The sequence below is a fragment of the Ascaphus truei genome, chromosome 4 (genome assembly GCF_040206685.1).
Source record: "Ascaphus truei isolate aAscTru1 chromosome 4, aAscTru1.hap1, whole genome shotgun sequence".
NCBI classification, from domain to species: Eukaryota; Metazoa; Chordata; class Amphibia; order Anura; family Ascaphidae; genus Ascaphus; species Ascaphus truei.
The window spans coordinates 269,017,389-269,043,625 of NC_134486.1; the positions used below are offsets into that span (position 1 = coordinate 269,017,389).

The 26,237-nt window shown below is 39.4% G+C and overlaps 1 protein-coding gene across 1 annotated transcript in view; it reads right to left on the reverse strand.

The window, feature by feature from the left end:
- Positions 1-228: 228 nt before the first annotated feature.
- Positions 229-26,237, reverse strand: part of LOC142492376 (uncharacterized) — a 62,965-nt gene continuing 36,956 nt past the window's right edge. The window contains exons 6-8 of the mRNA XM_075595023.1: positions 25,018-25,095; positions 23,960-24,652; positions 229-359 (exon numbers count right to left, since the gene is read on the reverse strand). Coding sequence (XP_075451138.1) covers positions 229-359; positions 23,960-24,652; positions 25,018-25,095 — 902 coding nt within the window. The remainder of the gene's footprint in view (positions 360-23,959; positions 24,653-25,017; positions 25,096-26,237) is intronic.

Consider the following 26,237-nt stretch of genomic DNA (forward strand, 5'->3'; position numbering starts at 1 on the left):
TGTTGGCCCTGGGAGGTCAACATCATCCTCAACATCGTCATCACAACAACCGGAACCACCAATTGTCGAATGATGATGACGTATCTGTAAAAGAGTGTGTTGTTTCCTTCCTCTTCATCAGCATCAAAATCAATGTACATGATGTTGTTGACTGCTTCTGTTTATTAAACAATGAATATACAGGGTGATTATTATTATCATCCCTGATTATATTGATTGCTTTACTTGTCATTGAATCTGGATTTTACAATATTGAAGATCGATCACAGTATCATCACTTTTATCTGAAATATTATCATATTTATCTTCATTGCCCAGTGCACAATCAACACCACCACCAGTGTCACTTAAATCACATTCTTTAACAGCATCAGCAACATCTCACTCATCACTAGAATCCTCATTTATCATAACAAGTAATATTTGAAGGAATCATCATGTACACCCCCCTGCTCCTCAAAGTCATCAAGTCCTTGTGATTGAATTTGTGACTCTCCCTCTTCAACATCAGACTGTTTTAGCAGCTCTTCAGATTCTAGTAACATCAATGTCAGAACATGTTCGGCACTAATTGCTTTTTTTGGATTGTGACAAGAAGGATAAGCCTTTTGAAAATGAATTAATAGTTGGTGTGTTGTTGGCACTGTCAGCAGCCTTAGGCACAACAGAAGCTGGCATTGGTGTCATTGGTAGTGGTGATGGGGGTGGTGGTGGTTGTAGATAGATAGAAGAACAAAGCAGCACATCATATATTTTCAGTGGTGAGCTGTTTTTTTCTCAGTAGTACTGACAGTTTTATGATTATTCTCAATATTATGCTTCCACAAACATTATCCATTTTAGTTTCAGAAATACTAGCTACCGGTAGGGACTTAGCCGGATGACTTGAACTTTCTCTTTCAGTTCCCTTTCTATATCTGAACTTAACTGAAAGTTCATTGTTGTCAACTAGAGGAGTGGGAGAGGGGGCAGGAGGTGTTTGGAAATGGGCCTTCTGTAGTGAAATTGTTGTTAATGCGATTCATTGCCAGCGACATTATTGTCCTTCTGCTATTACTTACTGTGACTTTGAGTGCTAGTTGTAGCTGGATCATCACCAGTATCAACAGCATTACTTTTAACTGATTTCATGTTATCAGATTAATTACCACCAATGTCACCACCATCACCACCATCACCACAACGTCTTTCACAAAAATTATGTTGCCGTCTTCTTCCCCCACCTCTACTGTACACCAACCTTCCAAATATTTATTCAAAAGACCATAAGATTATTTACCCAGTTATATGCAAACTAATAATAACTGCTGCTATATATTCACTTGATATACTCCAATCACAGTAACATGTCCAGCATGAGGGACAGAGACAAATTCACTTCACTGAAAGTCCAATCAATCAAAGCAGGTTAAAAATGCCTGCCGTCTGTTGGTTTTTAATTAATAGTTGAGATGGGTCCCACTTTTGTTTACGTAAATAACATGGTATAATTTTTTACACCAGCTATTTTTTAATAGTGTAACTAAGCAACCATCTATGCTCGCCAATAATGTTCAAGTAGAGAATTATGATAGAAAATAAAGCTGCAGTACAGCACTGGATATATTATCCATGACTGTCCTTGACAAAAATGTCCACAGCAATATCAAAACTAATAATAACTCTCTCTCTCTCTCTCTACTGTATATATATATATATATATTGTCACGTAGGTGTGCTTAGATATAGCCACCTACACCCTGTATGTGTCTTGAATTTTTATCTTTACATGACCCTTGCCTCCATGTCCAATATGTTTAGGCAGCGCTGAGCCCCCCTCTTCTTTTAACTTTCATCCCTGTTTTAACCACCTGAATAAATATCATTTTTGTTATACTTTCATTTATGTCCGTGTGCTATTTAAAGGTTGCTTTCCTCTTGTTGTTTGTATATCTCTATTAATCTTTAGCACCACTGTTCAGTCTTACAATAATTGACTTACTAACAGTGTTTAGGACAATACCTATGTAAGTGTTGAGCGATATCTCTGTGTGTTCTAACCTAATATACATATATATATATATATATACATATATATATATACATATATATACTGTATATATATATATATACATATACATATATATATATACATATACACACACATACATACACACATATATACATATACACATATATATTTATACACATATATATATATATATATATACACATATACATATATACATATACATATATATATATATATATATATAATCCACAGAAGCAGCCGGCACTCCACTTGCAAGTAGAAAAAATGGGTGCTTGTCCCATAAAGCAATAATAAACCATATGATACCGTTTGAAGCACGAGATCAGGAGACAGCACTCTGGTAAGTTTGATCACAAGTTTTTGTATTGAAAAAAAAAGACACATAAAACGACGTTTCGTTCCCCCAGTGGGACCTTTCTCAAGGTGGTGCCTTCAATCACAGTAATATCATGTGCCGGACAAGGGCAAGAGCCCACTTCACTGAAAGACCAGTGAATCACTGCTGGTTAATGCAAAAACTATTAGGTAAACATTTTTTTAACATTTTTACGCTATAATGCGCAGCAACGCACAGCTTAACCAACCCAAAGCTAAACATTGCAACAAATGACTCCAGCTTGAGCCTGTACCTCTCTTTATATTCCTCGGCTCCTCTCTGCTTCATCTCTGGATAACATTTTTGGTTTAAATTATTAATCCGTCATGTCGATTGCCAGTGATAGAAAAAGAAAAACTGGATCTGCCTTTTTGAGACTGATCTGTGGAAATCTGAGGACCAAAGGAATCAGCTTTTTTTTTGCCCATCTCTACTCGTAAGCCCCTATAGCCCTAGTCACTTTTCACGCCTGGCTATGTGTGGGGAAGCTATGCTTACTAGTTTTCACATAGCAAGACCAAACGGATGGACAGTCACCTGGGGTGCAGACTTTCTGTCTGACCTGGTGCCAGCCCCCAGCCATTATTCAGGGGACGGCTCCCTACTGCCAATATCTGGCAGTTCTTTTTATCCATTGCAGTGAAATATTATGCAATATGTATCATCAGGTAACCAGGCAATTATTTTACTTTAATGCAAGAGAGGAGAACCGTAACTTTTTTTAATATTATCAGCATGTCTGGTTTCCTCAGTCGGAAAGCAAAATAGTAAGGGATGAGATCAAGAAAAAACACTGCACATAGTCATATACAGTAGTTAAAAAAAGATGTATATTTTAAGAATTCTTACTAGGAGACAAAGACACCCTATGGACAGCACTCGTTGTGTATGATGATGTAATGGTGAGTAACTTAAAAGTATAATACTTTATTAATACTAATTAAAATTAATGTCAAAGCGTTGAAATCAATGAACAACTGACAATGGTAAAAAAACACACAAGACAGACAGAAATCCACAATACTAAAACTGAAACCTAGGGGGAGGGAGAGGATCTAACCAATCTGCTAAATAGCAGAGAGAAGCTCACATGAACACAGTAATTAACCCCCTAATCCAGCAATGATAAAGTTAAAAGGCCTGTAAAGTAGATACAGGTAGCGGTGGACTGACCATGCACATGTATATACTTAAATGCTATACAGAGTATATAACAGTTGAATGAGAACTCACTAGTGCTTAGAATCGTATAGCCATAGAAAGCAACAATGGTCTAATATGTCTGGTATTGAGGGACCCCTACATAGAGGGTCAAAGCATGCCAGAAATAAGCCTAACAATACACAGATACAAATAGTTGTCAAAATTGTCGTGAGTAGTATGCACAAGAGCTCACAAAGTGTGATACTTAGCTCTGGGGCACGTATCTAGTCCGTATCCAGTTATAGCCCCCTAGTCCAAATGTGCCACTATAGCAAGCTTAATCAAAGGCATCAGACATAAAATAGTGAGCAAACACACACAGGTGGCAGAGGGGGGGAAGGGATAAATCCAATGCAGCGATTGTAATCAGCAGTTACACAGGAATACTCAGGGTAGAATAATGGTGTATACACAGTAACCCTTTCAAATGTACCGTGCCATCGTCATGGCTCACGAAACAAAGTAACGCTGGAAATAATTAGATGCTGTGAATCCAGCATGCAAAGGCATCATAACATTTACAATCTAGCAATTAAGCATACATAATGTCCCTTCACGCGTAAACCGGCACTTAGCAGTGCCTCTCACCCTCTGACCGGTGGGTGGCGGCTATAGGACTGACGTCATGACGCTTACATGCCGGTCAGAGGGTGAGAGGCACTGCTAAGTGCCGGTTTACGCGTGAAGGGACATAATGTATGCTTAATTACTAGATTGTAAATGTTATGATGCCTTTGCATGCTGGATTCACAGCATCTAATTATTTCCAGCGTTACTTTGTTTCGTGAGCCATGACGATGGCTCGGTACATTTGAAAGGGATACTGTGTATACACCATTATTCTACCCTGAGTATTCCTGTGTAACTGCTGATTACAATCGCTGCATTGGATTTATCCCTTCCCCCCCTCTGCCACCTGTGTGTGTTTGCTCACTATTTTATGTCTGATGCCTTTGATTAAGCTTGCTATAGTGGCACATTTGAACTAGGGGGCTATAACTGGATACAGACTAGATCCGTGCCCCAGAGCTAAGTATCACACTTTGTGAGCTCTTGTGCATACTATTCATGACAATTTTGACAACTATTTGTATCTGTGAATTGTTAGGCTTATTTCTGGTATGTTTGGACCCTCTATGTAGGGGTCCCTCAATACCAGACATATTAGACCATTGTTGCTTTCTATGGCTATACGATTCTAAGCACTAGTGAGTTCTCATTCAACTGTTATATACTCTGTATAGCATTTAAGTATATACATGTGCATGGTCAGTCCACCGTTACCTGTATCTACTTTACAGGCCTTTTAACTTTATCATTGCTGAACTAGGGGGTTAATTACTGTGTTCATGTGAGCTTCTCTCTGCTATTTAGCAGATTGGTTAGATCCTCTCCCTCCCCCTAGGTTTCAGTTTTAGTATTGTGGATTTCTGTCTGTCTTGTGTGTTTTGTTACCATTGTCAGTTGTTCATTGATTTCAACGCTTTTGACATTAATTTTAATTAGTATTAATAAAGTATTATACTTTTAAGTTACTCACCATTACATCATCATACACAACGAGTGCTGTCCATTGGGTGTCTTTGTCTCCTAGTAATAATTCTGTCCCCTCCCCTTGTTGCACCGTTGTTGACTTTACTCTACTACATATTACAGGCTGATGCGAGGGTCTCCATCCCCTTCCCCCTTCCCCTACTTTTGTATTTTAAGAATTCACAAGGCAAGAAGTACTAAAATCAAAATAACACAATTCAAAAAAGACTAAAGATGCAATACTAAATAAAAAAAGTGCAAAAGTGCCGACACACCTGAAAAATCCTCAACATCTTCAGGATAAACCTTTTATTATATTATATTGCATTTATATTGTACTGTATCTCTTTTTTTATTTGCAGTATAGTGATTTTGGAACCTCTTGACTTGTACTTTCTAAAATATAAATTTTTTCAACTACATGGCTGAGTGCAGACTCTTTTTTTTGCTGAATTCTTCCCTTACAATTTTGCTGTCAGTTAGTTGGACTCCAGGTTTTGGGGGGGTTCTTTATTGGGATATTATACCCATATTTTTTTGGGGGGGGATTTGATAATTCTAAATTTGAGTGCACTACTATGGGGCCGATTCACTAAGCTCTGTTAAGTGGCTTTAAGAGAGCAAAGTACCCTTTAAGCCTGATAAGGCTCCAGTGAGATTCACAAAGCAGTGATAACTGCACTTTATCGCTCTTAAAAGGTATTTTTTTGGCCCTCGGCGCAAAATGCGCACGATCAGCCTATTGCACTGATTTTTGCCATTACTACCGATTCACTAAGCAGCGCTAAGTGAATCGGCCTTAAAAAACGCGCCAAACAAACGCGCCAGTAAAAGGCAGGCGCAAAAAAAGCTGGACTTAGAAAATATTTCTTTGTTTACCTTTTTGCTGGCACGCCATCCATACAAAAGGCCCGCAGGGGTGTCCGAGGGTCTCGCGGGGGCATCTGGGGGTGTCCGGGGGTGTCCGAGGGCCTACGGTACCAATGGTGTGCCCCCAAAAATTAAACAATACTGTAAAAAAATACCTCCGTACCCTAACAAATACACTACATTAATGTGCAAAATTACTATTATCCACATATGGATAATAATGCATTTGCCCATTAAATATATATTAATACAATAAATACATTAAATATATTTTGTACTCACCCTTGTCCGGCACCCACGATGAAGGCCAGCTGCATCTTCCTCCCCGTCCATACACTGGGGTGTTGAAAAATATACAAAATAAGAAAAAGTGCCAAACTAATGTCCTCTAACCCCTTAATGACCTTAGCGGTTATTAACCGCTACAGTCATTAAGGGGTTAAGCCACCCTGACCCGATACCCACCCTTCACCCATTTATTTGTACAGTGGCTTCATCATGTGTATATATATATATATATATATATATATATACAGTGGTCGACAAATCACCAAAAAATCTACTCGCCGAACAAAAAAATCTACTCGCCACCTAGTACCACACGTGTGCTGCTTGGGCCAATAGGAGCTCGCCAAGATGTTAAATCCACTCGCCCGGGACGTGCAAATGTATAGGTTTGTCGAACACGGTATATATATATATATATATATATATATATATATATATATATATATATTATATATATGTATTAGAATATATACTGTATATGCATGATTAACCAATATACAAATAAATACTGTACATGGCCAAATACAAATCTCTCCAAATATCCAACAGCACCAAGCTCAATCAATATCTAATAAATCAAAATACAAACACTCAATTTGACAATGTGTACATTGTATTATATTGTATTGTATGTCTTTATTTATATAGGGCCATTAATGTACATAGTGCTTCACAGCAGTAATACATGTGGTAATCAAATAAATAACAGATAATATAAATAACAGATCATGGGAATAAGTGCTTTAGACATTAAGGAAGAGGAGTCCCTGCCCCAAGGAGCTTACAGTGTAATTGGTAGGTAGGGAGAACGTACAGAGACAGTAGGAGGAAGTTCTGGTAAGTGCGTCTGCAGGGGGCCAAGCTTTATGTATCATGTGTTCAAAATATCCACAGTGCTATTCATATGCTTGTTTAAGCAAGTGTGTCTTAAGTTGGGTCTTAAAGGTGGGTAGAGAGGGGGCTAGTCGGGTACTGAGGGGAAGGGCAATCCAGAGGTGTGGGGCAGTCATTGAAAAAGGTTTAAGGCGGGAGAGAGCTTTAGATACAAAGGGGGTAGAAAGAAGACATCCTTGAGAAGAACGCAAGAGTCTGGATGGTGCATAACGAGAAATTAGGGCTGAGATGTAAGGAGGGGCAGAAGAGTGTAAAGCTTTAAAAGTGAGGAGAAGAATGGAGTGTGAGATGCGGGATTTGATCGGAAGCCAGGAGATGGATTTCATGAGGGGAGATGCTGAGACAGATCTAGGAAAGAGTAGAGTGATTCTGGCAACAGCGATTAGGATAGATTGTAGGGGAGACAGGTGAGAGGCAGGAAGGCCGGACAGCAGGAGGTTACAGTAATCAAGACGGGAGAGAATGAGGGCCTGAGTCAGAGTTTTAGCAGTCGAGCAACAGAGGAAAGGGCGTATCTTTGTTATATTGCAGAGGAAAAAGCGACAGGTTTTAGAAATGTTTTGAATGTGAGGGGCGAATGTGAGAGAGGAGTCGAGTGTGACCCCTAGGCAGCGTGTTTGGGCTACTGAGTGAATGATCGTAGTTCCAACAGTAATGTGGAAGGAGGTAGTAGGGCCAGGTTTGGGAGGAAGTATGAGGAGCTCTGTTTTAGCCATGTTGAGTTTAAGGCGGCGGAGGGCCATCCAGGATGATATAGCAGAGAGACATTCAGAAACTTTGGTTTGTACAGCAGGTGTAAGGTCGGGTGTTGAAAAGTATATTTGTGTGTCGTCAGCATAGAAGTGATAATTAAACCCAAAAGATGTTATTAGGTCACCTAGAGTGAGTGTATACAGAGAAAAGAGAAGAGGTCCCAGGACAGAGCCCTGGGGTACCCCCACAGAGAGATCAATAGAGGAGGAGGAGGTGTTAGCAGAAGAGACACTGAAAGTACGATGGGAGAGGTAGGATGAGATCCAGGATAAAGCTTTGTTCCGAATACCAAGAGTATGGAGAATGTGAAGGAGAAGAGGGTGGTCCACAGTGTCAAATGCTGCAGAGAGGTCGAGTAATATGAGCAGAGTGTAATGACCTCTGTCTTTGGCAGCATGGAGGTCGTCAATTATTTTAGTGAGGGCTGTTTCCGTGGAGTGAGGAGTGCGGAAGCCAGATTGTAGAGGGTCTAGGAGAGAATAGGTGTTGAGAAAATGGAGCAAGCGAGAGAATACAAGACGTTCAAGGAGTTTAGAGGCAAAAGGCAGGAGGGAGACAGGTCGATAGTTAGAAAGACAGGTAGGGTCAAGCTTGCTGTTTTTGAGTAATGGTATGACTGTTGCATGTTTGAAGGAGGATGGAAAGGTTCCAGAGCAGAGGGAGGAGTTAAAAATGTGTGTGAGCGTAGGGATTATAGTAGGAACAAGAGGTTTTAGGAGATGGGAGGGAATGGGGTCAAGAGGGCAAGTGGTAGAGGGAGAAGAGGCGATCAACAGCTACACATCCTCCTCTGAGACAGTGGAAAAAGAGTCAAGGAAGGCAGGAGGAGAGTTAGGAAGAAGTGTAGGATGGGAGGAAGAAACAGAGGGGATGTTCTGCCATATGGATTCCACCTTTTCCTTAAAATAGTCAGCAAAATCCTGAGCGGAGATGGAGGAAGGAGAGGCAGCTGAGGGTGGTTTGAGTAGAGTATCAAAGACAGAGAACAGTCGGCGTGGGTTAGACTTGTGCATGTTGATTAGTGAAGAAAAGTAGGCTTGTTTAGCTTGCGAGAGGGCAGAGTTGAAACAGGATAGCATAAATTTGTAGTGAAGGAAGTCTGCGAGAGTATGAGATTTCCTCCAGAGTCGTTCAGAGGAACGAGTGGAGGAATGCAGCATGCGCATGTGGGAATTTAACTAGGGTCAAGGGTTAGATGGGCGAGTGCGGCAGAGAGAAAGCGGGGCATGTAGATCAAGAGAGGAGGACAAGGCAGAGTTGTAGTTCCTGACCAGGTTGTCAGGGTCTGGAGCAGAGCTGAGAGGAGAGGGAGGAGTGTAAAGTGGACTCAAAGTCAGGTAAGTGAACAGAGCGCAGGTTTCTGCAAAACCGGGGGGTAGACAGAGGTGGAGAAGTGGAGAAGCGAGATAGAGAGAATGAGATGAGATGATGGTCAGAGAGAGGAAAAGGGGGAATGGAGAAATCGGAGAGAGAGAAGTTTTTAGTGAAAACCAGGTCTAAGTATTGCCCAACCTTGTGAGTGCTGGCTGCAGTCCACTGTTGAAGGCCAAAAGAAGAGGTTAGAGAAAAAAAGCGGGAAGCCCAAGCGAGAGAGGGGTCATTAATGTGGCAATTGAAGTCCCCAAGGAGAAGAACAGGGGAGTCTGAGGAGAGAAAAAAAGAGAGCCAGGATTCAAAGTGAAAGAGAAAGGCAAAAGGGGGATAAGTAGAGGTAGGTGGGCGATAGATGACCACCACATGGACAGGGAGAGGAGAGAAGATCTGGACTGTGTGAACCTCAAAGGAGGGAAAAGCAAGAGAGGGGGAATAGGAAGGGTTCGGTAACGGCAGAGAGAGGAGAGCAGGAGCCCCACGCCTCCACCCCTGCCATCAGGGCGCGGAGTGTGGGAGAAGGAAAGGCCACCATAAGAGATGTCAGCTTCCAGAGCAGAGTCAGACTGAGTGAGCCAGGTCTCAGTTATAGCAAAGAGAAGCAGGGAGTGAGAGAGAAAGAAGTCATGCACAGAGAGGAACTTGTTAGAGAGGGAGCATGCATTCCAAAGGGCACAGGAGAATGGGAGAGAGGAGGGAGGGTGGCAGGGGATGGGTATGAGGTTGGAGGGGTTAACACCAGAAGGAGTAGAAGTTGTATGTGGGAGGCGAGGACGAGAGCAAGTAGAAATAAGGCAGGGACCAGGATTGGGAGAGATATCCCCAGAAGCAAGGAGGAGAAGCATGAAAAGAAAGAGAATGTGTGAGGATGATTTGTAGGGGTGTGTTTTAGTGCAGGGTGTATGTGTGGTGACAGAGGGCGAAGGTAAGAAAGGAGTTCATGTGAACTGAGAAGTGGGGAAGAAAGGAGAGATGGAGATATATGAATAGAGTTAGAGACATAAGGAGACTAGTGGAAGGAAGTGCATAATTTGAAAATAAGTGAGGTTACAGCAAATATAAAAAATAAAGGTGGCATCACAGCAATAATTAAGTGTTGAGATGTGCAGTCTGGGATAGATGATATCCTCCTTTCCAACGTAGATCAAAAGCAGGAATCAGAAGCAGTAGGTGTTGTCCACTTTTTCACTTCTTTTTGAACTTCCTTTTTAAACTTCATATCTAAATAGAACTAAATACACAGCAGGGGAGGATATCAGGACAGACAGACAATTTGGAATATGGTTTTACCTAAATAGAACTAAATACACAGCAGGGGAGGATATCAGGACAGAGACAATTTGGAATATTGTTTTACCTAAATAGAACTAAATACACAGCAGGGGAGGATATTAGGACAAACAGACAATGTGGAATATTTTTTTACCTAAATAGAACTAAATACACAGCAGGGGACGATATCAGGACAGACAGACAATTTGGAATATGGTTTTACCTAAATAGAACTAAATACACAGCAGGGGAGGATATCAGGACAGACAGACAATTTGGAATATGGTTTTACCTAAATAGAACTAAATACACAGCAGGGGAGGATATCAGGACAGACAGACAATTTGGAATATGGTTTTACTGTACTTGAGGAAAGAGAAGAGATGAGATGAGTGACAATAGTCTTCCTTTTTAAACTTCATATCTACTTGAAACATTTCTACCTAAAAGCATATCTGCTTAGGAGTATTGGCTGCAGGCAATTAATACATGATACAATTAATCTTTGCATCATATATACTATGTCAAACAATGCTCCAAATCAAAGACACTAATCCAAACAAGATACAAATACAATCATTAAAGAAAAACAAAGCATCAACACAATTAATTTACCATCAATTAATCCAATCACCAATCAATTACAATACAAATCAATTACACACTTCAAATCCAACAAACAAACCATTGTGAAAAATAATCTGTCAAAGTAACCATCAAACAAAATATATCTTCCAAAAATAAGCCATTAAAATAATCTATAGCAACCAGCCTTTAACGAAACATCTGCAAAAATTAAATGTACATGAGCAACACATTTTTACACAAAGCAGCAAATTGCAATTCAAAAAAACATCCAAACAAGGCAAGCCAACAAGTTTTTATTATACCTGTATGTATGTCCATCTATTGTTTACAGACATAAATACAGGTGCAATAAAAGAGCATTAAAAACAATTGAATCACATTAAAAATGAGCATACAATACAACCACTGATTTGTCCTATATGTATGTATACCCATAGTGACATAAATACATTCAGGCCAAATAAATGGACATAAAAAAAAAAAATGGATGTCAGGAAAAAAAATCCAAAAAACCTGTAAAATAAAAATAAAATACATTTTATTTTTTTACTTGCCATTAGATGAACCAGTCACAGCAATCAAGGGGAACCGGAAGCACACAACTAATCCAACAACAGGAACCAGGTAACCATAAAATAAAAAAAACCATTACCATCCACAAGTGTTTTTATCTTCTTTTTTCTATTTGTAATCCATTGTGGGGGTCTTCTCCGTCTTCTTCTGTCTTCTTCTGTCTTCTTCCGGGGTCTTCTTATCTTCATCCGCCACGCCCTGGTCTTCTTTCTTCATAGGAGGTCTTTCCTCCTCGGCGTCTAGCCTCAAAATGAGACGACATAGGCTTTTAAAGGCCTATGACGTCACATTTTCGTCATATGGTTCTCACGGTCCTGATTGGGCCGTGAAAACCAGGTGTTTTGGCCGACAAAAACAAAAATGATGACGTCATTTAAAGGCAATGAAAGCACAGCCAATCAGAATTGGCTGTGCTTCAATTGCCTTTAAGATGACATCTTGAAAAGAAAGATCGTCAGCCTCACATGGTACTGTAGCCAATCAGAGCATGGGGAATACATCCCAACTCTGATTGGCTCAAGTACCATGTGACAGGCTTTCAATAACGTCACATCCATTCTCCCCAAAGCCTCTGTCACATGGTCTACTTGAGCCAATCAGAGTTGGGATGGAGTTCCCACGCTCTGATTGGCTACCGTACTATGTGAGGCCAGCCATCTTTCACGTGTCACGTGACCGGGACATTTAAATTCTGCAGGGGATACCGGCACCCCATAACGGGGCCTATATCTCCTGAAGTAGGGGTTCCTCAGACCTGAAACCAATGCGGTTCAGTTCAGGAGACCCCTGCTCATGTACACTAGTATTAAAAATCATATTTGGCCAGCACGATCGCCTGTAAGAACCGTGCATTGAGACGCAGCGTCTCCATGCAGTTCTTACAGGCTGCTTTGTTTATAATAGTTATCGTGCTAAATAACTTTTAGCATGATAACAGGGGGGGGGGGGGAAGTGATCGCGCGCTATGGCCCTTTTAGCCAAGGCTGGCCGTAAACGCACCAAACAGCCTTAGTGAATAGCGCTTATGGCTTCAGCCTTTTGCGGCCGAGCGATAGAACCCATTTTAGCGCTAGTTAACGTAGCTTAGTGAATCGGCCCCTATGTTTTTTGAGTACATTATTTCTACAGTCTAACATTAGAATTCTATTTTGTGCATTGCTAATTATTATTACAAAACAAAATGCTATATTATTAAAAGTTGATCATATTTATTGATGTTGTCTATCTTTCAAAATATAAGCTCACTTTACACAAACATAAACAAAACACATAATTATTATTATTTTGTTACCTAATTCACATTGTTTTTCTCTTTCTGGGGAACACTTAAAGTTTAACAAAGGAGTATTTTCAAATGCTAAAATTATTTATTTTGTAACTTTTATATAATATTATTAATTCTAGTATTTTTATATATGATTGTGTCATGTAATATGTTTTTTATAGCTGTGGCAGTCATTTGGTACAGTACATGTATGCTCAATTATTTTTTTACTAAAAGTAAAGAAGTACTATTTGTAAAAATATATTATAGATGTAACCCCCCCTCCCCTCAATGGAGTTACCAGGTTACTGTGAGGCGTAAATAGCGGGATGGTGTATGCGGGCCCCAACCTTTGTTACCATGGGGATAATGATACATACAAAGGAAAAACCAGGAGAGCGATAGAACCTAAGGAAAAATAAATAAAACTACCATAGTGTAATATTGTTAAAACAAAACACAGTGTAGAGTAAAAACTCTCAACATGGGATTGGCAACACACTATATGGTATCAGCAATGTCCAATAGCAAATAGGAGCAAAAATAGGAGGTAGTATCAATCTCAGAAGAGAAAAACACAGAGCCCAGATAAAAATGAACAAAAACGATTTATCCAACACCAATAAAATTGGAGGCTTACAGGATTCCAATAGTATAACAGCATAGGAGGTGGGGTACAGGTGGTAACCGAGTAGCGATCTCAGAGTCCCATCACACCGCCGCTGCCGCCGCAAGTCTCCGTTCTGCGTCTCTACCAGGGGCCGATACGTCACTTCCGGTGCCTCCGCCGATTGAAGTTGGCATCGCGGAATTTCCCAGCAGGCTCTCTCCCTCTGTATCATACACTGAGGGTCACGCTCTACGTGTTTCGCCATTCTTAGTGACGGCTTCGTCAGGAGTAGCAGTGACCTATTAGAAGGTTCTTTATATACCCCCTAAAGTACCAATGACCTATCCTCCTTTAGGTCAATGGATAATAACCTCTATTACCAATGGAAAAAGGCTAAATGTCCCTTCCCTGGCATAGAAATTACACAAAATATACTGTAAACTTTATACATTTCACTTAAAACAAATAAAGATAAAATATAATACTAAATCCTCCTTTACAAACATAAGGAAAAGATAAAAAATATGATAATAGATGTATTAAATAAATTAAATAATACAAATTTATGTTCAACAGTAAAACACATTAATCGCTAATATATCCCTAATCTCATTAGTTTAATAGAGAGAATATAGGACAGACGGCGATTGATGAATCTCGGAAATATGAGAAAAATACAGAATTAATAAAAAGTACAATTAGTAATAAACAGCATAAGTACTTTATCTCATCAACACTCTTATTTTAACTTTAGTCAGCATACATGTGCCTTATATATCAAAAACTCCTCATATAAAGCCAATGTTAAGGGTAAACTTATTGAGTACAAACATTTCCAAAAATTTAAAGAAAAGCATTTAATTCAAAATCTACATTTAGACCTAGGGGTACGAGAGTTTTAAGGGAGAAAATCCAAAAACTTTCTCTCTTTTTCAGTGCAATACTTCTGTCTCCACCCTTCCAATGTGGCAGCACCTGTTCTAACACTGTAAATCTAAGGCCTGATGTATCAGCCTGATGTTTCTGAATAAAGTGATTAGATAGAAAATGTGTGGTGATACCTCTTCTCACATTACCAATATGTTCGAGGATACGGGTCCAAACAGGCCTAGTGGTCTGGCCTACATATTGTAGCCAACACGGGCACTGTATGAGGTATACAACGTGATCTGTCTTACATGTTAGGAGTTGTTTAATTTGGAATTTTTGTTTGGAAATATTTGACACAAACCCAAATTTATCATCAGCTCTATATTTACATGCCGTACAAGTGGTACAACCAAAAAAACCCTTTACTTGGGATAACCATCTGTTTCCTTTCTTTATGGTTTTAGGTAATGCACTGGGTGCTAATTTGGTTTAAAGTGCCTTAGCTTTCTTAAAAATAACCATTGGTTTTTGGAGACTATGGGCCTCATGCAGTAAGCGTTGATAAGGGAATTATCGCCATTTTATAGGCAAAATTGGGTTTGAGATTCAGTAAGCGCCGATAAGTGCTTGATTTCGCCAGGTTTCGGAGCCGATTATTTTGTTATGGCCATTCGCCTGCCGATAAGCCTGTTTTCGCCACTGATCGCCACTTTTTTAAATCGGCTGTATTCAACAAAAAAAAACAGCTTATCGGGGCTGATCGGCACTACGAAATTGAGATGTTATGGCCAATTTCTCCCGCCAACTAAAGTTGGCAGTTTGGAGGGGAGAACGATCGCTAAGGCTGCCGGAACGGCACTTAGAAAAAAAAAATCTTCTGTACATCAATGGAGTCAATGGAGCGGGGACGTATAACAGTATAGTACTGTTTACGTTTCATTGCTCACAATACAAACGTCATTTGCATTACAGTGTGGGGGCATTCCCTGCATTGTGTCACAGCTGACGTGTATTATTTGCATAACATTCTACTTTTACATGTTTTCAGCATTTGCGGGTCACATTACTCATCATGTGATGATGTGCCAAGGGAAAATACTATACTCAACTCTTAAAGGAGAACCTCACATCATATCACACATTTTACTGAACTGAGCAACAATTATTTACATGATGTTACACATGACACACATGTCACACATACACCATATATTCATGTTCCTTTACATTACACAATGCTTGTAATGTGACACGCATCTTTAAACGTTCATGTACATCTGTCTTCTCATGTTTACATCTAGTTTTGGGTCCTCCCTATTTTCATGACGTCACTTATTGGACGCTCAATCACATCGCATGTTTACATTGTAACCGTAGAATTACAAGCACTTCAACCTAACTTATACACACATGTACAGTAATTCAGCATTGGGACACCTTGTAAACTCATTCTATAGCAACTATCCTCATTACAGAAATGCATGCATATGCACACGACTATTCATTGTTGTCAACATGTCACAATAACATGCCTAATTACACATGTTACACAAAACTTTTCCCACGTCAATCTCAGCCTTTTTGTCTAATTACATGACTGACTGTTGCGTTCACAAGTGTTACATGCATTGCACATGCAACTATTTATTTGCAAGCAATGTTTCTACAAAGGTTCACGTCACATCATTGCCAAATATCATCATTCCCTGCAGAATACACACAACAAATACTTATAACAAGAACTGCACACAGCTTGCCACAGAAGTACTTTATTATGTTAATGTAACACCTTGCATTTTACTATGTCACCTGACATCATCACATACCTATTTAAAGGACGCCCATTACCTGCTCATTCACAGCTACTCATTTCAAAATGTTGAGATTGTTTAGGAGACGGAGGAACATTCTTTTCTATGACATGCTTGATGATCAAGAGAATCATATAGGGCAAGGGAGGGACACACCGAGGGACAGTGACAGGGACAGTCACGCGGATACGACAGGGACAGGGAGAGGGACAGGCCGAGGGACAGGTAGAGGGACAGGAGATCAGAGGAGAAGACAGAGGAGACAAGTTGTGCCTCGTCCGCGTCTGTACAGGGAGAGAACCCTGTTAGATGGGATGAGTGAGGAGGAGATTGTAAGTCGCTATCGTTTGAGTTCAGCAGCAATCTTATCTCTTTATCAGGAGATAAGGGGAGATTTAGATTTTTCACAGCCAGAGGTCGTGCAGTCCCTGGGCTTGTTAAAATGCTGTGCTCATTACATTATCTTGCTTCCGCGTCATACCAGACAACTGTGGGCATAGTGGGCGGGGTCTCGCAATCTACATTCTCGCGTGCCTTGACCCAGTTTCTCTATGCACTCAATAGACGCGCTAGGAATTATATTCATTTTCCTACAGAGGCGACAGAGTGGCTGGAAGTCAGGACTGGCTTTTATAATATAGCAGGGATACCATGTGTGCTGGGTGCAATCGATTGCACACATGTTGCTTTGATTGCACCTAGTCAGAGTGAGCATGTGTACCGCAATCGTAAGCACTACCATTCACTCAATGTACAGGTGGTATGTGATGCGACGATGAGGATAATGCATGTGGTACCCAAATTCCCTGGTTCCAGTCACGATTCCTCCATCCTGAGGAACTCTTCAGTCTTCCATGCGTTCGAAGAGGGACATTTTGAACATGGTTGGCTGCTGGGTGAGTACACATTTACATGTTATAACACAAAACACATTTTTATTTAGGAATGTTGGCATTGTACAATTTGATCACTAATGTCAGCTTATGTGTGCTCCATTTATTATAGGTGACTCAGGATACGGAATTAGGCCGTGGCTCTTGACTCCGGTGCTAAACCCTCAAACTGAAGCAGAGGACAGGTACAATGCAGCCCATATATCTACAAGATCTGTTATAGAGAGGACATTTGGCCTACTCAAGACCAGATTTAGGTGTCTGGACAGAACTGGTGGGGCTCTTCTATACAAGCCTCAAAAAGTGTCTGATATTATCCTTGCCTGTTGCATTTTGCACAATGTTGCACTCAGGCACAATGTACAGTCAGACCTAGCTGAGCCTGTGGTAGACGAGCATCCCACCCATGTAGCTGCTGAAAATGAACAAACAGCCAGTGGTGGCCAGACACGCCAGAATCTCATCAATTCATTTTTTTCTTGTAAGTAAAAACATATCTGTTCCAAGTTCTACTTTTATACTTACATTATGTTATCTTAACAATAATGTTTTTTTATATACCCTTCTGGTAGGACACAGATGAATATGGGTTGCACACCTTTCTTCTCTCTGCTGTGTGCACAAAGGGATGTGGCACCGGTATGTTATTGTTGCACAGGTTATATAATCCCTCTTCAATTTTACTTTAGTTGTGTGTATGTGAATACAACTGGGGTAACAAAGCACTAATATTTTAGCATTGTGTTGTTCCTTATGCTAACACAATACACATATTATGCCCATACTCATTCATGCTTCTAGTATGCTTACATACAATGTTATTGGTGCAGTGTAACATGTACATCCATATGATGTGTACACCAGCCTGATTTACATTTTGAATGTCATGAAATATACATGGTGTTGCACATTTAACACCAAATACACACTTTGCTGTGTTGTTTACGGTACTGAAGATGGCATGTCAATGTTTGCAATTTATATATTGTTCCTTTGCATTATAGGTATATCTCCAGTATGACTGATCATGGTATGTATATTTGCTGACATCTCTCATAAGATGTGCCTACCTCAATCTTCCTATAATTATTTGAAGTAAAAACCCTACATATTGGTTTTAACACAAATGTAACATACATGTACTTTCTGTATCATGTATATGCATTTAGCTACTCTTGAGCTTTCATGTGCATTGTATTAGAAAATGATTACTCACATTTCATCACATTTTATGTATGTTTCCTTATAAATTCCATTAATGTAATATTGATGTGTTTGGAGACAAGGGGATAACTGTACTTATTTGTTTACTTACGGGAGCTCATTCATCACGGATGAAATTGACTGATCATAACACTCCATGCATGAATGCCTGTAATCACAACAATGCGTACTACATCTTATATTTAGCAATGTAGGTGTTTTTTAATGCTAGGAATTAATAGTCAACATTAATTTACATTTGTGACATGTGTATGTATAAGTCACACGTGTGTGGATGTGTCCTACATGTACCAAGTGTAAAACTGTTAACAGAAAACACAATTTTGTTGCAAATGTTACTGTCATTTAGCATTTCTAATTTACCAATATGACAATGTTGGTAATATTTTTGCTATATAAATCACGTCACTTCATCATTATCATGATGATAATTATCAAGTATTCTCACAATTGTAACGTCAATCACGTGCACATTAGCATAGACACACTTTGTAAGACAACTGTTTGTGTCTGTATCAATTTGTGTAGGATCCATGTATAACACCGACAAATGATAACACCAGCTTTATTATGGTAGCTTATATCATCATATTGACTATACTATGTATTTTTAGAACGTTTAATAAACACAGTAAACTATAGTTAGTTAGGTTAATGAAATATACACAGAAACGTACTTCATTACATGATGTTGATGTCATAATCAGAACATCATGCATTGTAGGGGACCACAACATCTGGCCAATAACATTATTTGCTACAGTCCCAAACCATTTTATCAACATACCCATGTAACAAGAGATTTTTAACAAGAAATGGCTAGTTGGTTGTAAGTGTCCTTTACATTGGGAGAAGGAGTGGCTCAGTGAGTAAAGACACACACTGGCACTGAGATTTTGAAGCAGGGGAGTCTGGTTCAATTCCCGGTGTCGGCTCCTTGTGACCTTGGGCAAGTCACTTTATCTCCCTGTGCCTCAGGCGGCAAAAAATAAATTGTAAGTTCCACGGGCCAGGGACCTCAGCCTGAAAAATGTGTCTGTAAAGCGCTGTGTACAACTAGCAGCGCTATACATGAACATGCTCATATTATAAGTATTATTATTATTATTATTGTTACATAGTTTCGACAGTCATACGTTCCATTACACAATAGAATTCACAAATGTGTTAGCAGAGTGGGAATGGTTGTTATATATAAAACACACCATGCCATAAAATGATAGTAGTCATTAAAGAACACTCAATAAAAATTCATGAGGCACTATTTTGCAACATCATTATGTTAATTAAGTGCTTATGCAATATAGGCATAAGGGTATCACATTTTTAATTGTTTGTTAATAAGCGCTGCAAGCAATATAAAATTAGTTCCATATGTAGTATAGTAGTCGGTGGCTCCTCCTCACAATCATCTCATATAAAGGTAGACTCTTCTGAAATCATACATTGATCCGATTGTATCTTCCCCGACATCTCTGAAATACAGCAAACACATGATGGTCAAATATGGCACCTTACTATATATGTATCCGTGACAACGCATTACACAGCTCTATATGATTGTGTACATACACACGTCACTCACTTATATGTTAGAAGTACAAGTGTACATCAGTATGTAATGTTTCTTTAAATTTGTAGCAGGCATAACTATGTATATGATGTGAACGTTGCCTGTATACTGAAAAATGTGCGCGCACATCTTAGTGTGCGCACGCACTTCACGCTTGGCTGCACTAACTGTTAGCGCAGGCGCAAAACAAAGCGTACGTTGTGCGTTCAATACATCTTGAAAATACCATTAAACATAAAATCTTTATTTCAAATACAATGAATACGAAACTACATTCGTTCTAAACGAGTACATCTGTATTCTTTTTAAACAGACATGTTTGGACAGAAAGGACGGCCGATAACACAATGCGCAAATGCAATACGTGTGACGTCATGTTAAACCAGCGTGAAACGCACGCTAACACTCCTCCCACTCAATTAACATTCGGCTAACGCCCAGTTTACGCCTACAAACACTGAGCCGCACACATGACACACTGCAGTTACCGTTACTATAACAAAACATGACAGCCAATAGGCTTTGAGGCGCGCACGTCGCTTGGGGGCGGGACTTACATCCGTAATCCTTTTTAAGGACGCCTTGGGCCATGACAAGGGTCCCACGTCATACGTGGTGGACCCGCTTTTAAATGTTGCATGATAACAAAACAGGTATGTGTTAGAGTTATGTTAAAATGTTGCTAATATGGTTAAAGGGATAGGAAAGTACGTATATTTATTCCGTCAGCAATGTGTACTACTCTTTCAGGTTATACTATATTGTATTCGGCAACAATTTCTTTGTGATCGCTACATGTTATGCAGTCTGCAATGTTACGCTGTATCCACGCATTGAAAGTGAAAATGGTGGTTAAAAAAAAAAAAAAAAAACATTTAAACGCACAGTCAACGCATAACGGTTGTTATATTTACCATTCTTCTAGAATTAACTCTTCGTCTGGCTGCAACTGGTCGCTCCAGAAATGCAAGGCATTTTCATCCACGCTTGACCCACCCGCTGAATCCAGTATGACACACATCTCCTCCATGAATGCTCATAGGAATCGCCACTGCTTTCTTCAAACAATTGGTCGGGAGGTAGGTTCATTTCATCGGGTTCCCATTCCAATGCATTTTCAGCTGAAAGGCTTGGTACATAATCATAGTACTTTTGTTCTTGTACAATGTGGGTTTCAGGAATGGAGGGTGCAGATATTGCAGCAGGTATCGATTCACACGGAACAGTAGTAGCGGATCCATTGCTATTGGCATTAGGAATAAATATGCCTTTCACAACAATATATGTGCCCTCTTTCAGGGTAAAATGCTTTTCCTTTGCAATCTTCCAGAAACCATAGGTGTGTTCTAGCTTATCCTGCACACGTTCAAAAAAGTCATTAGTTGATAAAGTGAATCTTATTCATGAATTAAAATTCCGCGCATGCCTACGGTCTTGGTAATAAGGATATTTTGCTCGAATCAAATCATAGATTTGGCGTGTGCTCGCTTTGTGTCCGCGACTGTTCAAAATTGCTTCTGAAACCATGTACTTATAACCTAAGAGTGGATTCATATTGTTAACGAATTCATCAGCCATGTCAGAGTAGCACAAAAGATGTGTGCAGTTCTGTGTTCTTTGCTCATCAAAATGATTCTGCTCAATGGCTAACAAATTCCTGTGTTTCGTTTTCAAGGTCAACAAAAGTAACTACTTTTACTCCTTATTTCAAACGCCAATTGGATGTGTCCTTTTAATTGGTTTAACTTTTGTGGTTAGTGATAGCCGAATGTGGGAAAAACATGTATCATTTTTTTATCTCGTTTGTGAAAACATTCCTACACTTTTATTTCAGTAACATTGAGTTTTCTTGAAAAATAACAAAGAGCACTGTGTGAAAATAGTGCTTAGACAGCCATATCAGTAAATACACACCTGCAAAATGAAATGTTTTTTTTCCCACATACATTTCTGTGTGTATTTGAAAGTCTGGTTAACTACCTGTCTGCATGAATTTAAATACGTGTGTATCTATATATATATATATAAATATATCTCTCTCATAAATATATATATATATAAAGTGTATATTGTACTATATGTATAGTGTGTGTGTGTGTGTGTGTGTGTGTGTGTGTGTGTGTGTGTGTGTGTGTGTGTGTGTGTGTGTGTGTGTGTGTGTATATATATGTATATATATATAGTTATTTTTTTTATATTGCAGGAGTACACACAACATATTGATGGCAGTAAGTAGGCCTTGTATGAAACCTATTTAAATGGTGATAAACATGAGTGAATTAAGTAATAAACATTTGTTTGCACCCAATAATGTTAGAGGCTCACACTTAGGGGCCTATGCAGAGAGCAGCGCTATTTCGAAATTCGCCATTTTTTGGAGAAAATCGCGCAGAAAGCAGCAGAAAATGGCGAGTTCCGAAAAACGCACCAATTTTTCTTTTCTATTTGTAAAACTCGCCTCGCGGCTGGCGAGAACCTCAATCTCGCCAGTTTAAAAAATATCCGTATGCAGAGAGGCGCGAACGGCATCTAGCGGCTGTTCGCGCCAATAAAATGGCGCGATTGTCTCCGTTTTCCCTCGCCAAAAAAAACTGCCGCTCGCGGCCATTGCAAAGGGAAAAAAAAAGGCGCGAATTTGTTTTAACACATTTCTGAAGCGCGCATCTCGCCAATTTAAACTCGCCACACGCATCCATGTTAAACAGCAGAATTCGCACTTTACTGCATATGGAGATTAAAACTCTCCAAAAAAGCTACTTTTTAATAAATTCGCCAATTTTAAAATTCGCTGCTCTCTGCATAGGCCCCTTAGTATAGTTGTCAAACATTAGGCCTGTATTATTAAAATAGTGTGTTTTCACAAGGAAGCATGAAGTGTATGTTTTTTGTAAATACATCTATACCAGTTTAGATAGTACTATATATACACACACACACACACACACACACACACACACACACACACACACACACACACACACACACACACACACACACACACACACACACACACACACACACACACACACACACACACACACACACACACAGACACACACACAGTGTGTGTCTGTGTGTGTGTGTGTGTGTGCATATATCAATACATACTACATATATATTAGTATAAATTCAGAGATGTTCTTGAAACAAGAACACATAAATGATTAAAGGACAACATTACAATGGCCACCAAAGGTAAGTAATATTTAACACAAAATCCTGCTGTACACGTACAAGAAAGATGTTTGCAGTTAAATAGGTGCTTTTATAATTGCATGAAAATAATATGCACATGCAATGATTACATCAATTAACACACCCAAATGCAATGTTTTGCTGCAAAGTCAATGGCAGCTTCTCTAAACTTAGCAACTGGCTCCTGGTGGACCATTACTGAACAGACGATTAATACATCAATATTTATAACACTATTCATTAATTAGGAGTGTTAACATTTCCAAAAATTCACGTGTACAAGAACATACTTGAAAGTTTGGAAACAACACAGTCTTCAGCATACATACAATAGTAATTAGATAATCTGAAGTCAACAAAACAAGGCCAAAGACATATTTTGTGAATTATAAAATTTATTTATTTTTTTCCTTTTGCGAGCGAGTAACAGGCCTGCTTGTTGTCTCTTGAATTTTCCTTTTTTTTTTGCCACCAACTTTAGCCACAACAGAGCCACTTTGAGTGGCCTCTGGCACTTCACGGGCAGGGTTTGTGGCCAGTGACTCACCTACAGGGCTTTTGGGCAGTGACTCACCTACAGGGCTTTTGGGCAGTGACTCACCTACAGGGCTTTTGGGTAGTGACTGTTCACCTACAGGGCTTGTGGCCAGTGACTCACCTACAGGGCTTTTGGGCAGTGATTCACCTACAGGGCTTTTGGGCAGTGATTCACCTACAGGGCTTTTGGGCAGCGATTCACCTACAGGGCTTTTGGGCAGTGACTCACCTACAGGGCTTTTGGGTAGTGACTGTTCACGGACAGGGCTTGTGCCCACTGACAAATGTGAGCAAGTTGGTAGACACTGCACAAGTGATGGTTGGTCTGTTTCATGTGTGTCTTGTTTTGTTTTTGTCGCCTCCTTTGTAGGTGTCAGCTGCTGAATTTGTACAGATGGCAGCGGTAGGATGTCGTCAGGAACCTGCACAGCAATGTCTGCTACTTGACCGGTAACATTCGGACCTGGTGAATGAAGATCAGATGAATTTGGTGAAAACTGGCCAGCATGAACAGATCCTGCCTGTGAGGTGTTGATGTTGAATTGTGATACATTAGTCATTCTCAAGTAATTAGCTTGTGTTTGCTGAACAACTAATGCTTCGAATGAGGTGTTGATTTTTTGCAACTGTTTAGGCACTTCAATGAAGACTCTGTGGAGATGTGCCAATTGTGAAACTGTTTCTTCCTGCAGTGCAATCATCCTTTCCAGCACTGTCATCAGGTCAGAATGGCGACGATTTTCTGCTTCCACAATTTTTCCCTCAGAAGCTACAATTGCATCATATGTGGTATTTGCTGGATGATTTGGCGGTAAAACAGTTTCAATTGGAACCTCTTCATGGTCACTTGCTTGTATTTGTGTGTCTATGGCGGCGGCGGCATCATCATCATCATCATCATCATAATCCTCTTCATCATGTTCTACAAATAAATGTACACATTATTAAATGGCATGTTAATCTCTGCTGTGTTACTATGTAATTCTACTGTGTCATAAGTAACAACTAACATGTTTCCATACGTTTTATAACCTCACATTAAAAACTACCTTGACTTAAGAATAATGTTTGGACTCAGTATGAAATATGAGTGAATGAAAACTTGCTGTAAACTCACAACTCCTACATGATAGTTAACATCACTAACACAATACATGTTGCCTTACACTTCATTTTCACATACACTAAGTAATCCTATTTAAAGAACATGTGCAAAACAAATAATGAACATGACAACATAACATATAGAAGAGCACATATTATATGGCCACCAACTGATACACTCACCTTCTAGGTGTGTTGAGCTGGCTGACCCAGGTGAAGACACTTGTTCCGTCTCAGGTGACACATGTCCTTCAGGGGCAACTATATATAACAATAACATAAGTTTTACATTTACATGTGTAAATATTGAACAAACAGTTATTGTATGTTCTGTATTTATGAGTACGTAACAGCATCAGTTCCTTAACCCAAAATGTGTGTGTGAAAGTGAACATAAATAGTTGTAATAACAATGTACATGCCTGTGTACTTAGAACTTTTGAGTTCCCTAACATAAAACATACTATGTTTCTGCAGTAATGCGTGAGGATAAATAGATAAAATTTGTACATAAAAATCATATGTTGTGTAGTGATATCAGTATCATAATGTACATAACTATCATGAGATGACCATTCACAATGGTTATCATGAAGGTGGTCATATTGCAAAAAGTGTTGTTTTTGGTAGAGGATATGTGTGGTACATTAATATAAGATGTGGCACACATGAAAGTGGCTGTGACTCAACAAGACAACACATGCAGTGTGTGATAATGTGTCGTTGATAGTAGTAGTTCAACTATAGATATGAGTGAACTAATGTGTGACGTACGCTTTGATAAGTAATGAGTTGTTGGGGCATTTAGTAGCTAAAGTGAAGCTTTCAAATGAGTGTGATTAACTTCAGTTGTGCTAGTCAGGTTGTAAGAACGGTATTCACTTCCCCGAAAAGCCTAATCAGCCACACCTTTCAATTACTTGAAACAGGTGAAAATGGTGTGAACTAAGTTGACCCTAAAATGAGGCTGTAATTAGTGTGTGTGCTGAACCCCACCCCCTCTGTTGAAGTGTATGCTGTGATGAGATATTAATTGCAGCTGCTTTAACACAATGGTAGATGAGCTAAATAGTCGTGTGCAGTTTTTTAAGTTATGAAAACAATGACATAACATATGATACGTGTGCCTCATTATGCTGTCTGTATATGACTTAAAGCAAAAATGGACCTTTTCATAAACAACTATAGATGTGTTAGTGCAAGTGATGTTTGTAGGCCGTTGCATGCAATATATTTGATGCATGCTTAAAATAGGCAGTAATGTCATGTTTGTCGGAGTAAAATAAATAAAATACACAATAATATTATACATATTTATGTTCTGTACCTGTAGCTAGTAATAATTTCTCATTAACATGTGTTACACATGTGTACTACCCTGTTGTTCCCCATCTTCGCCCACC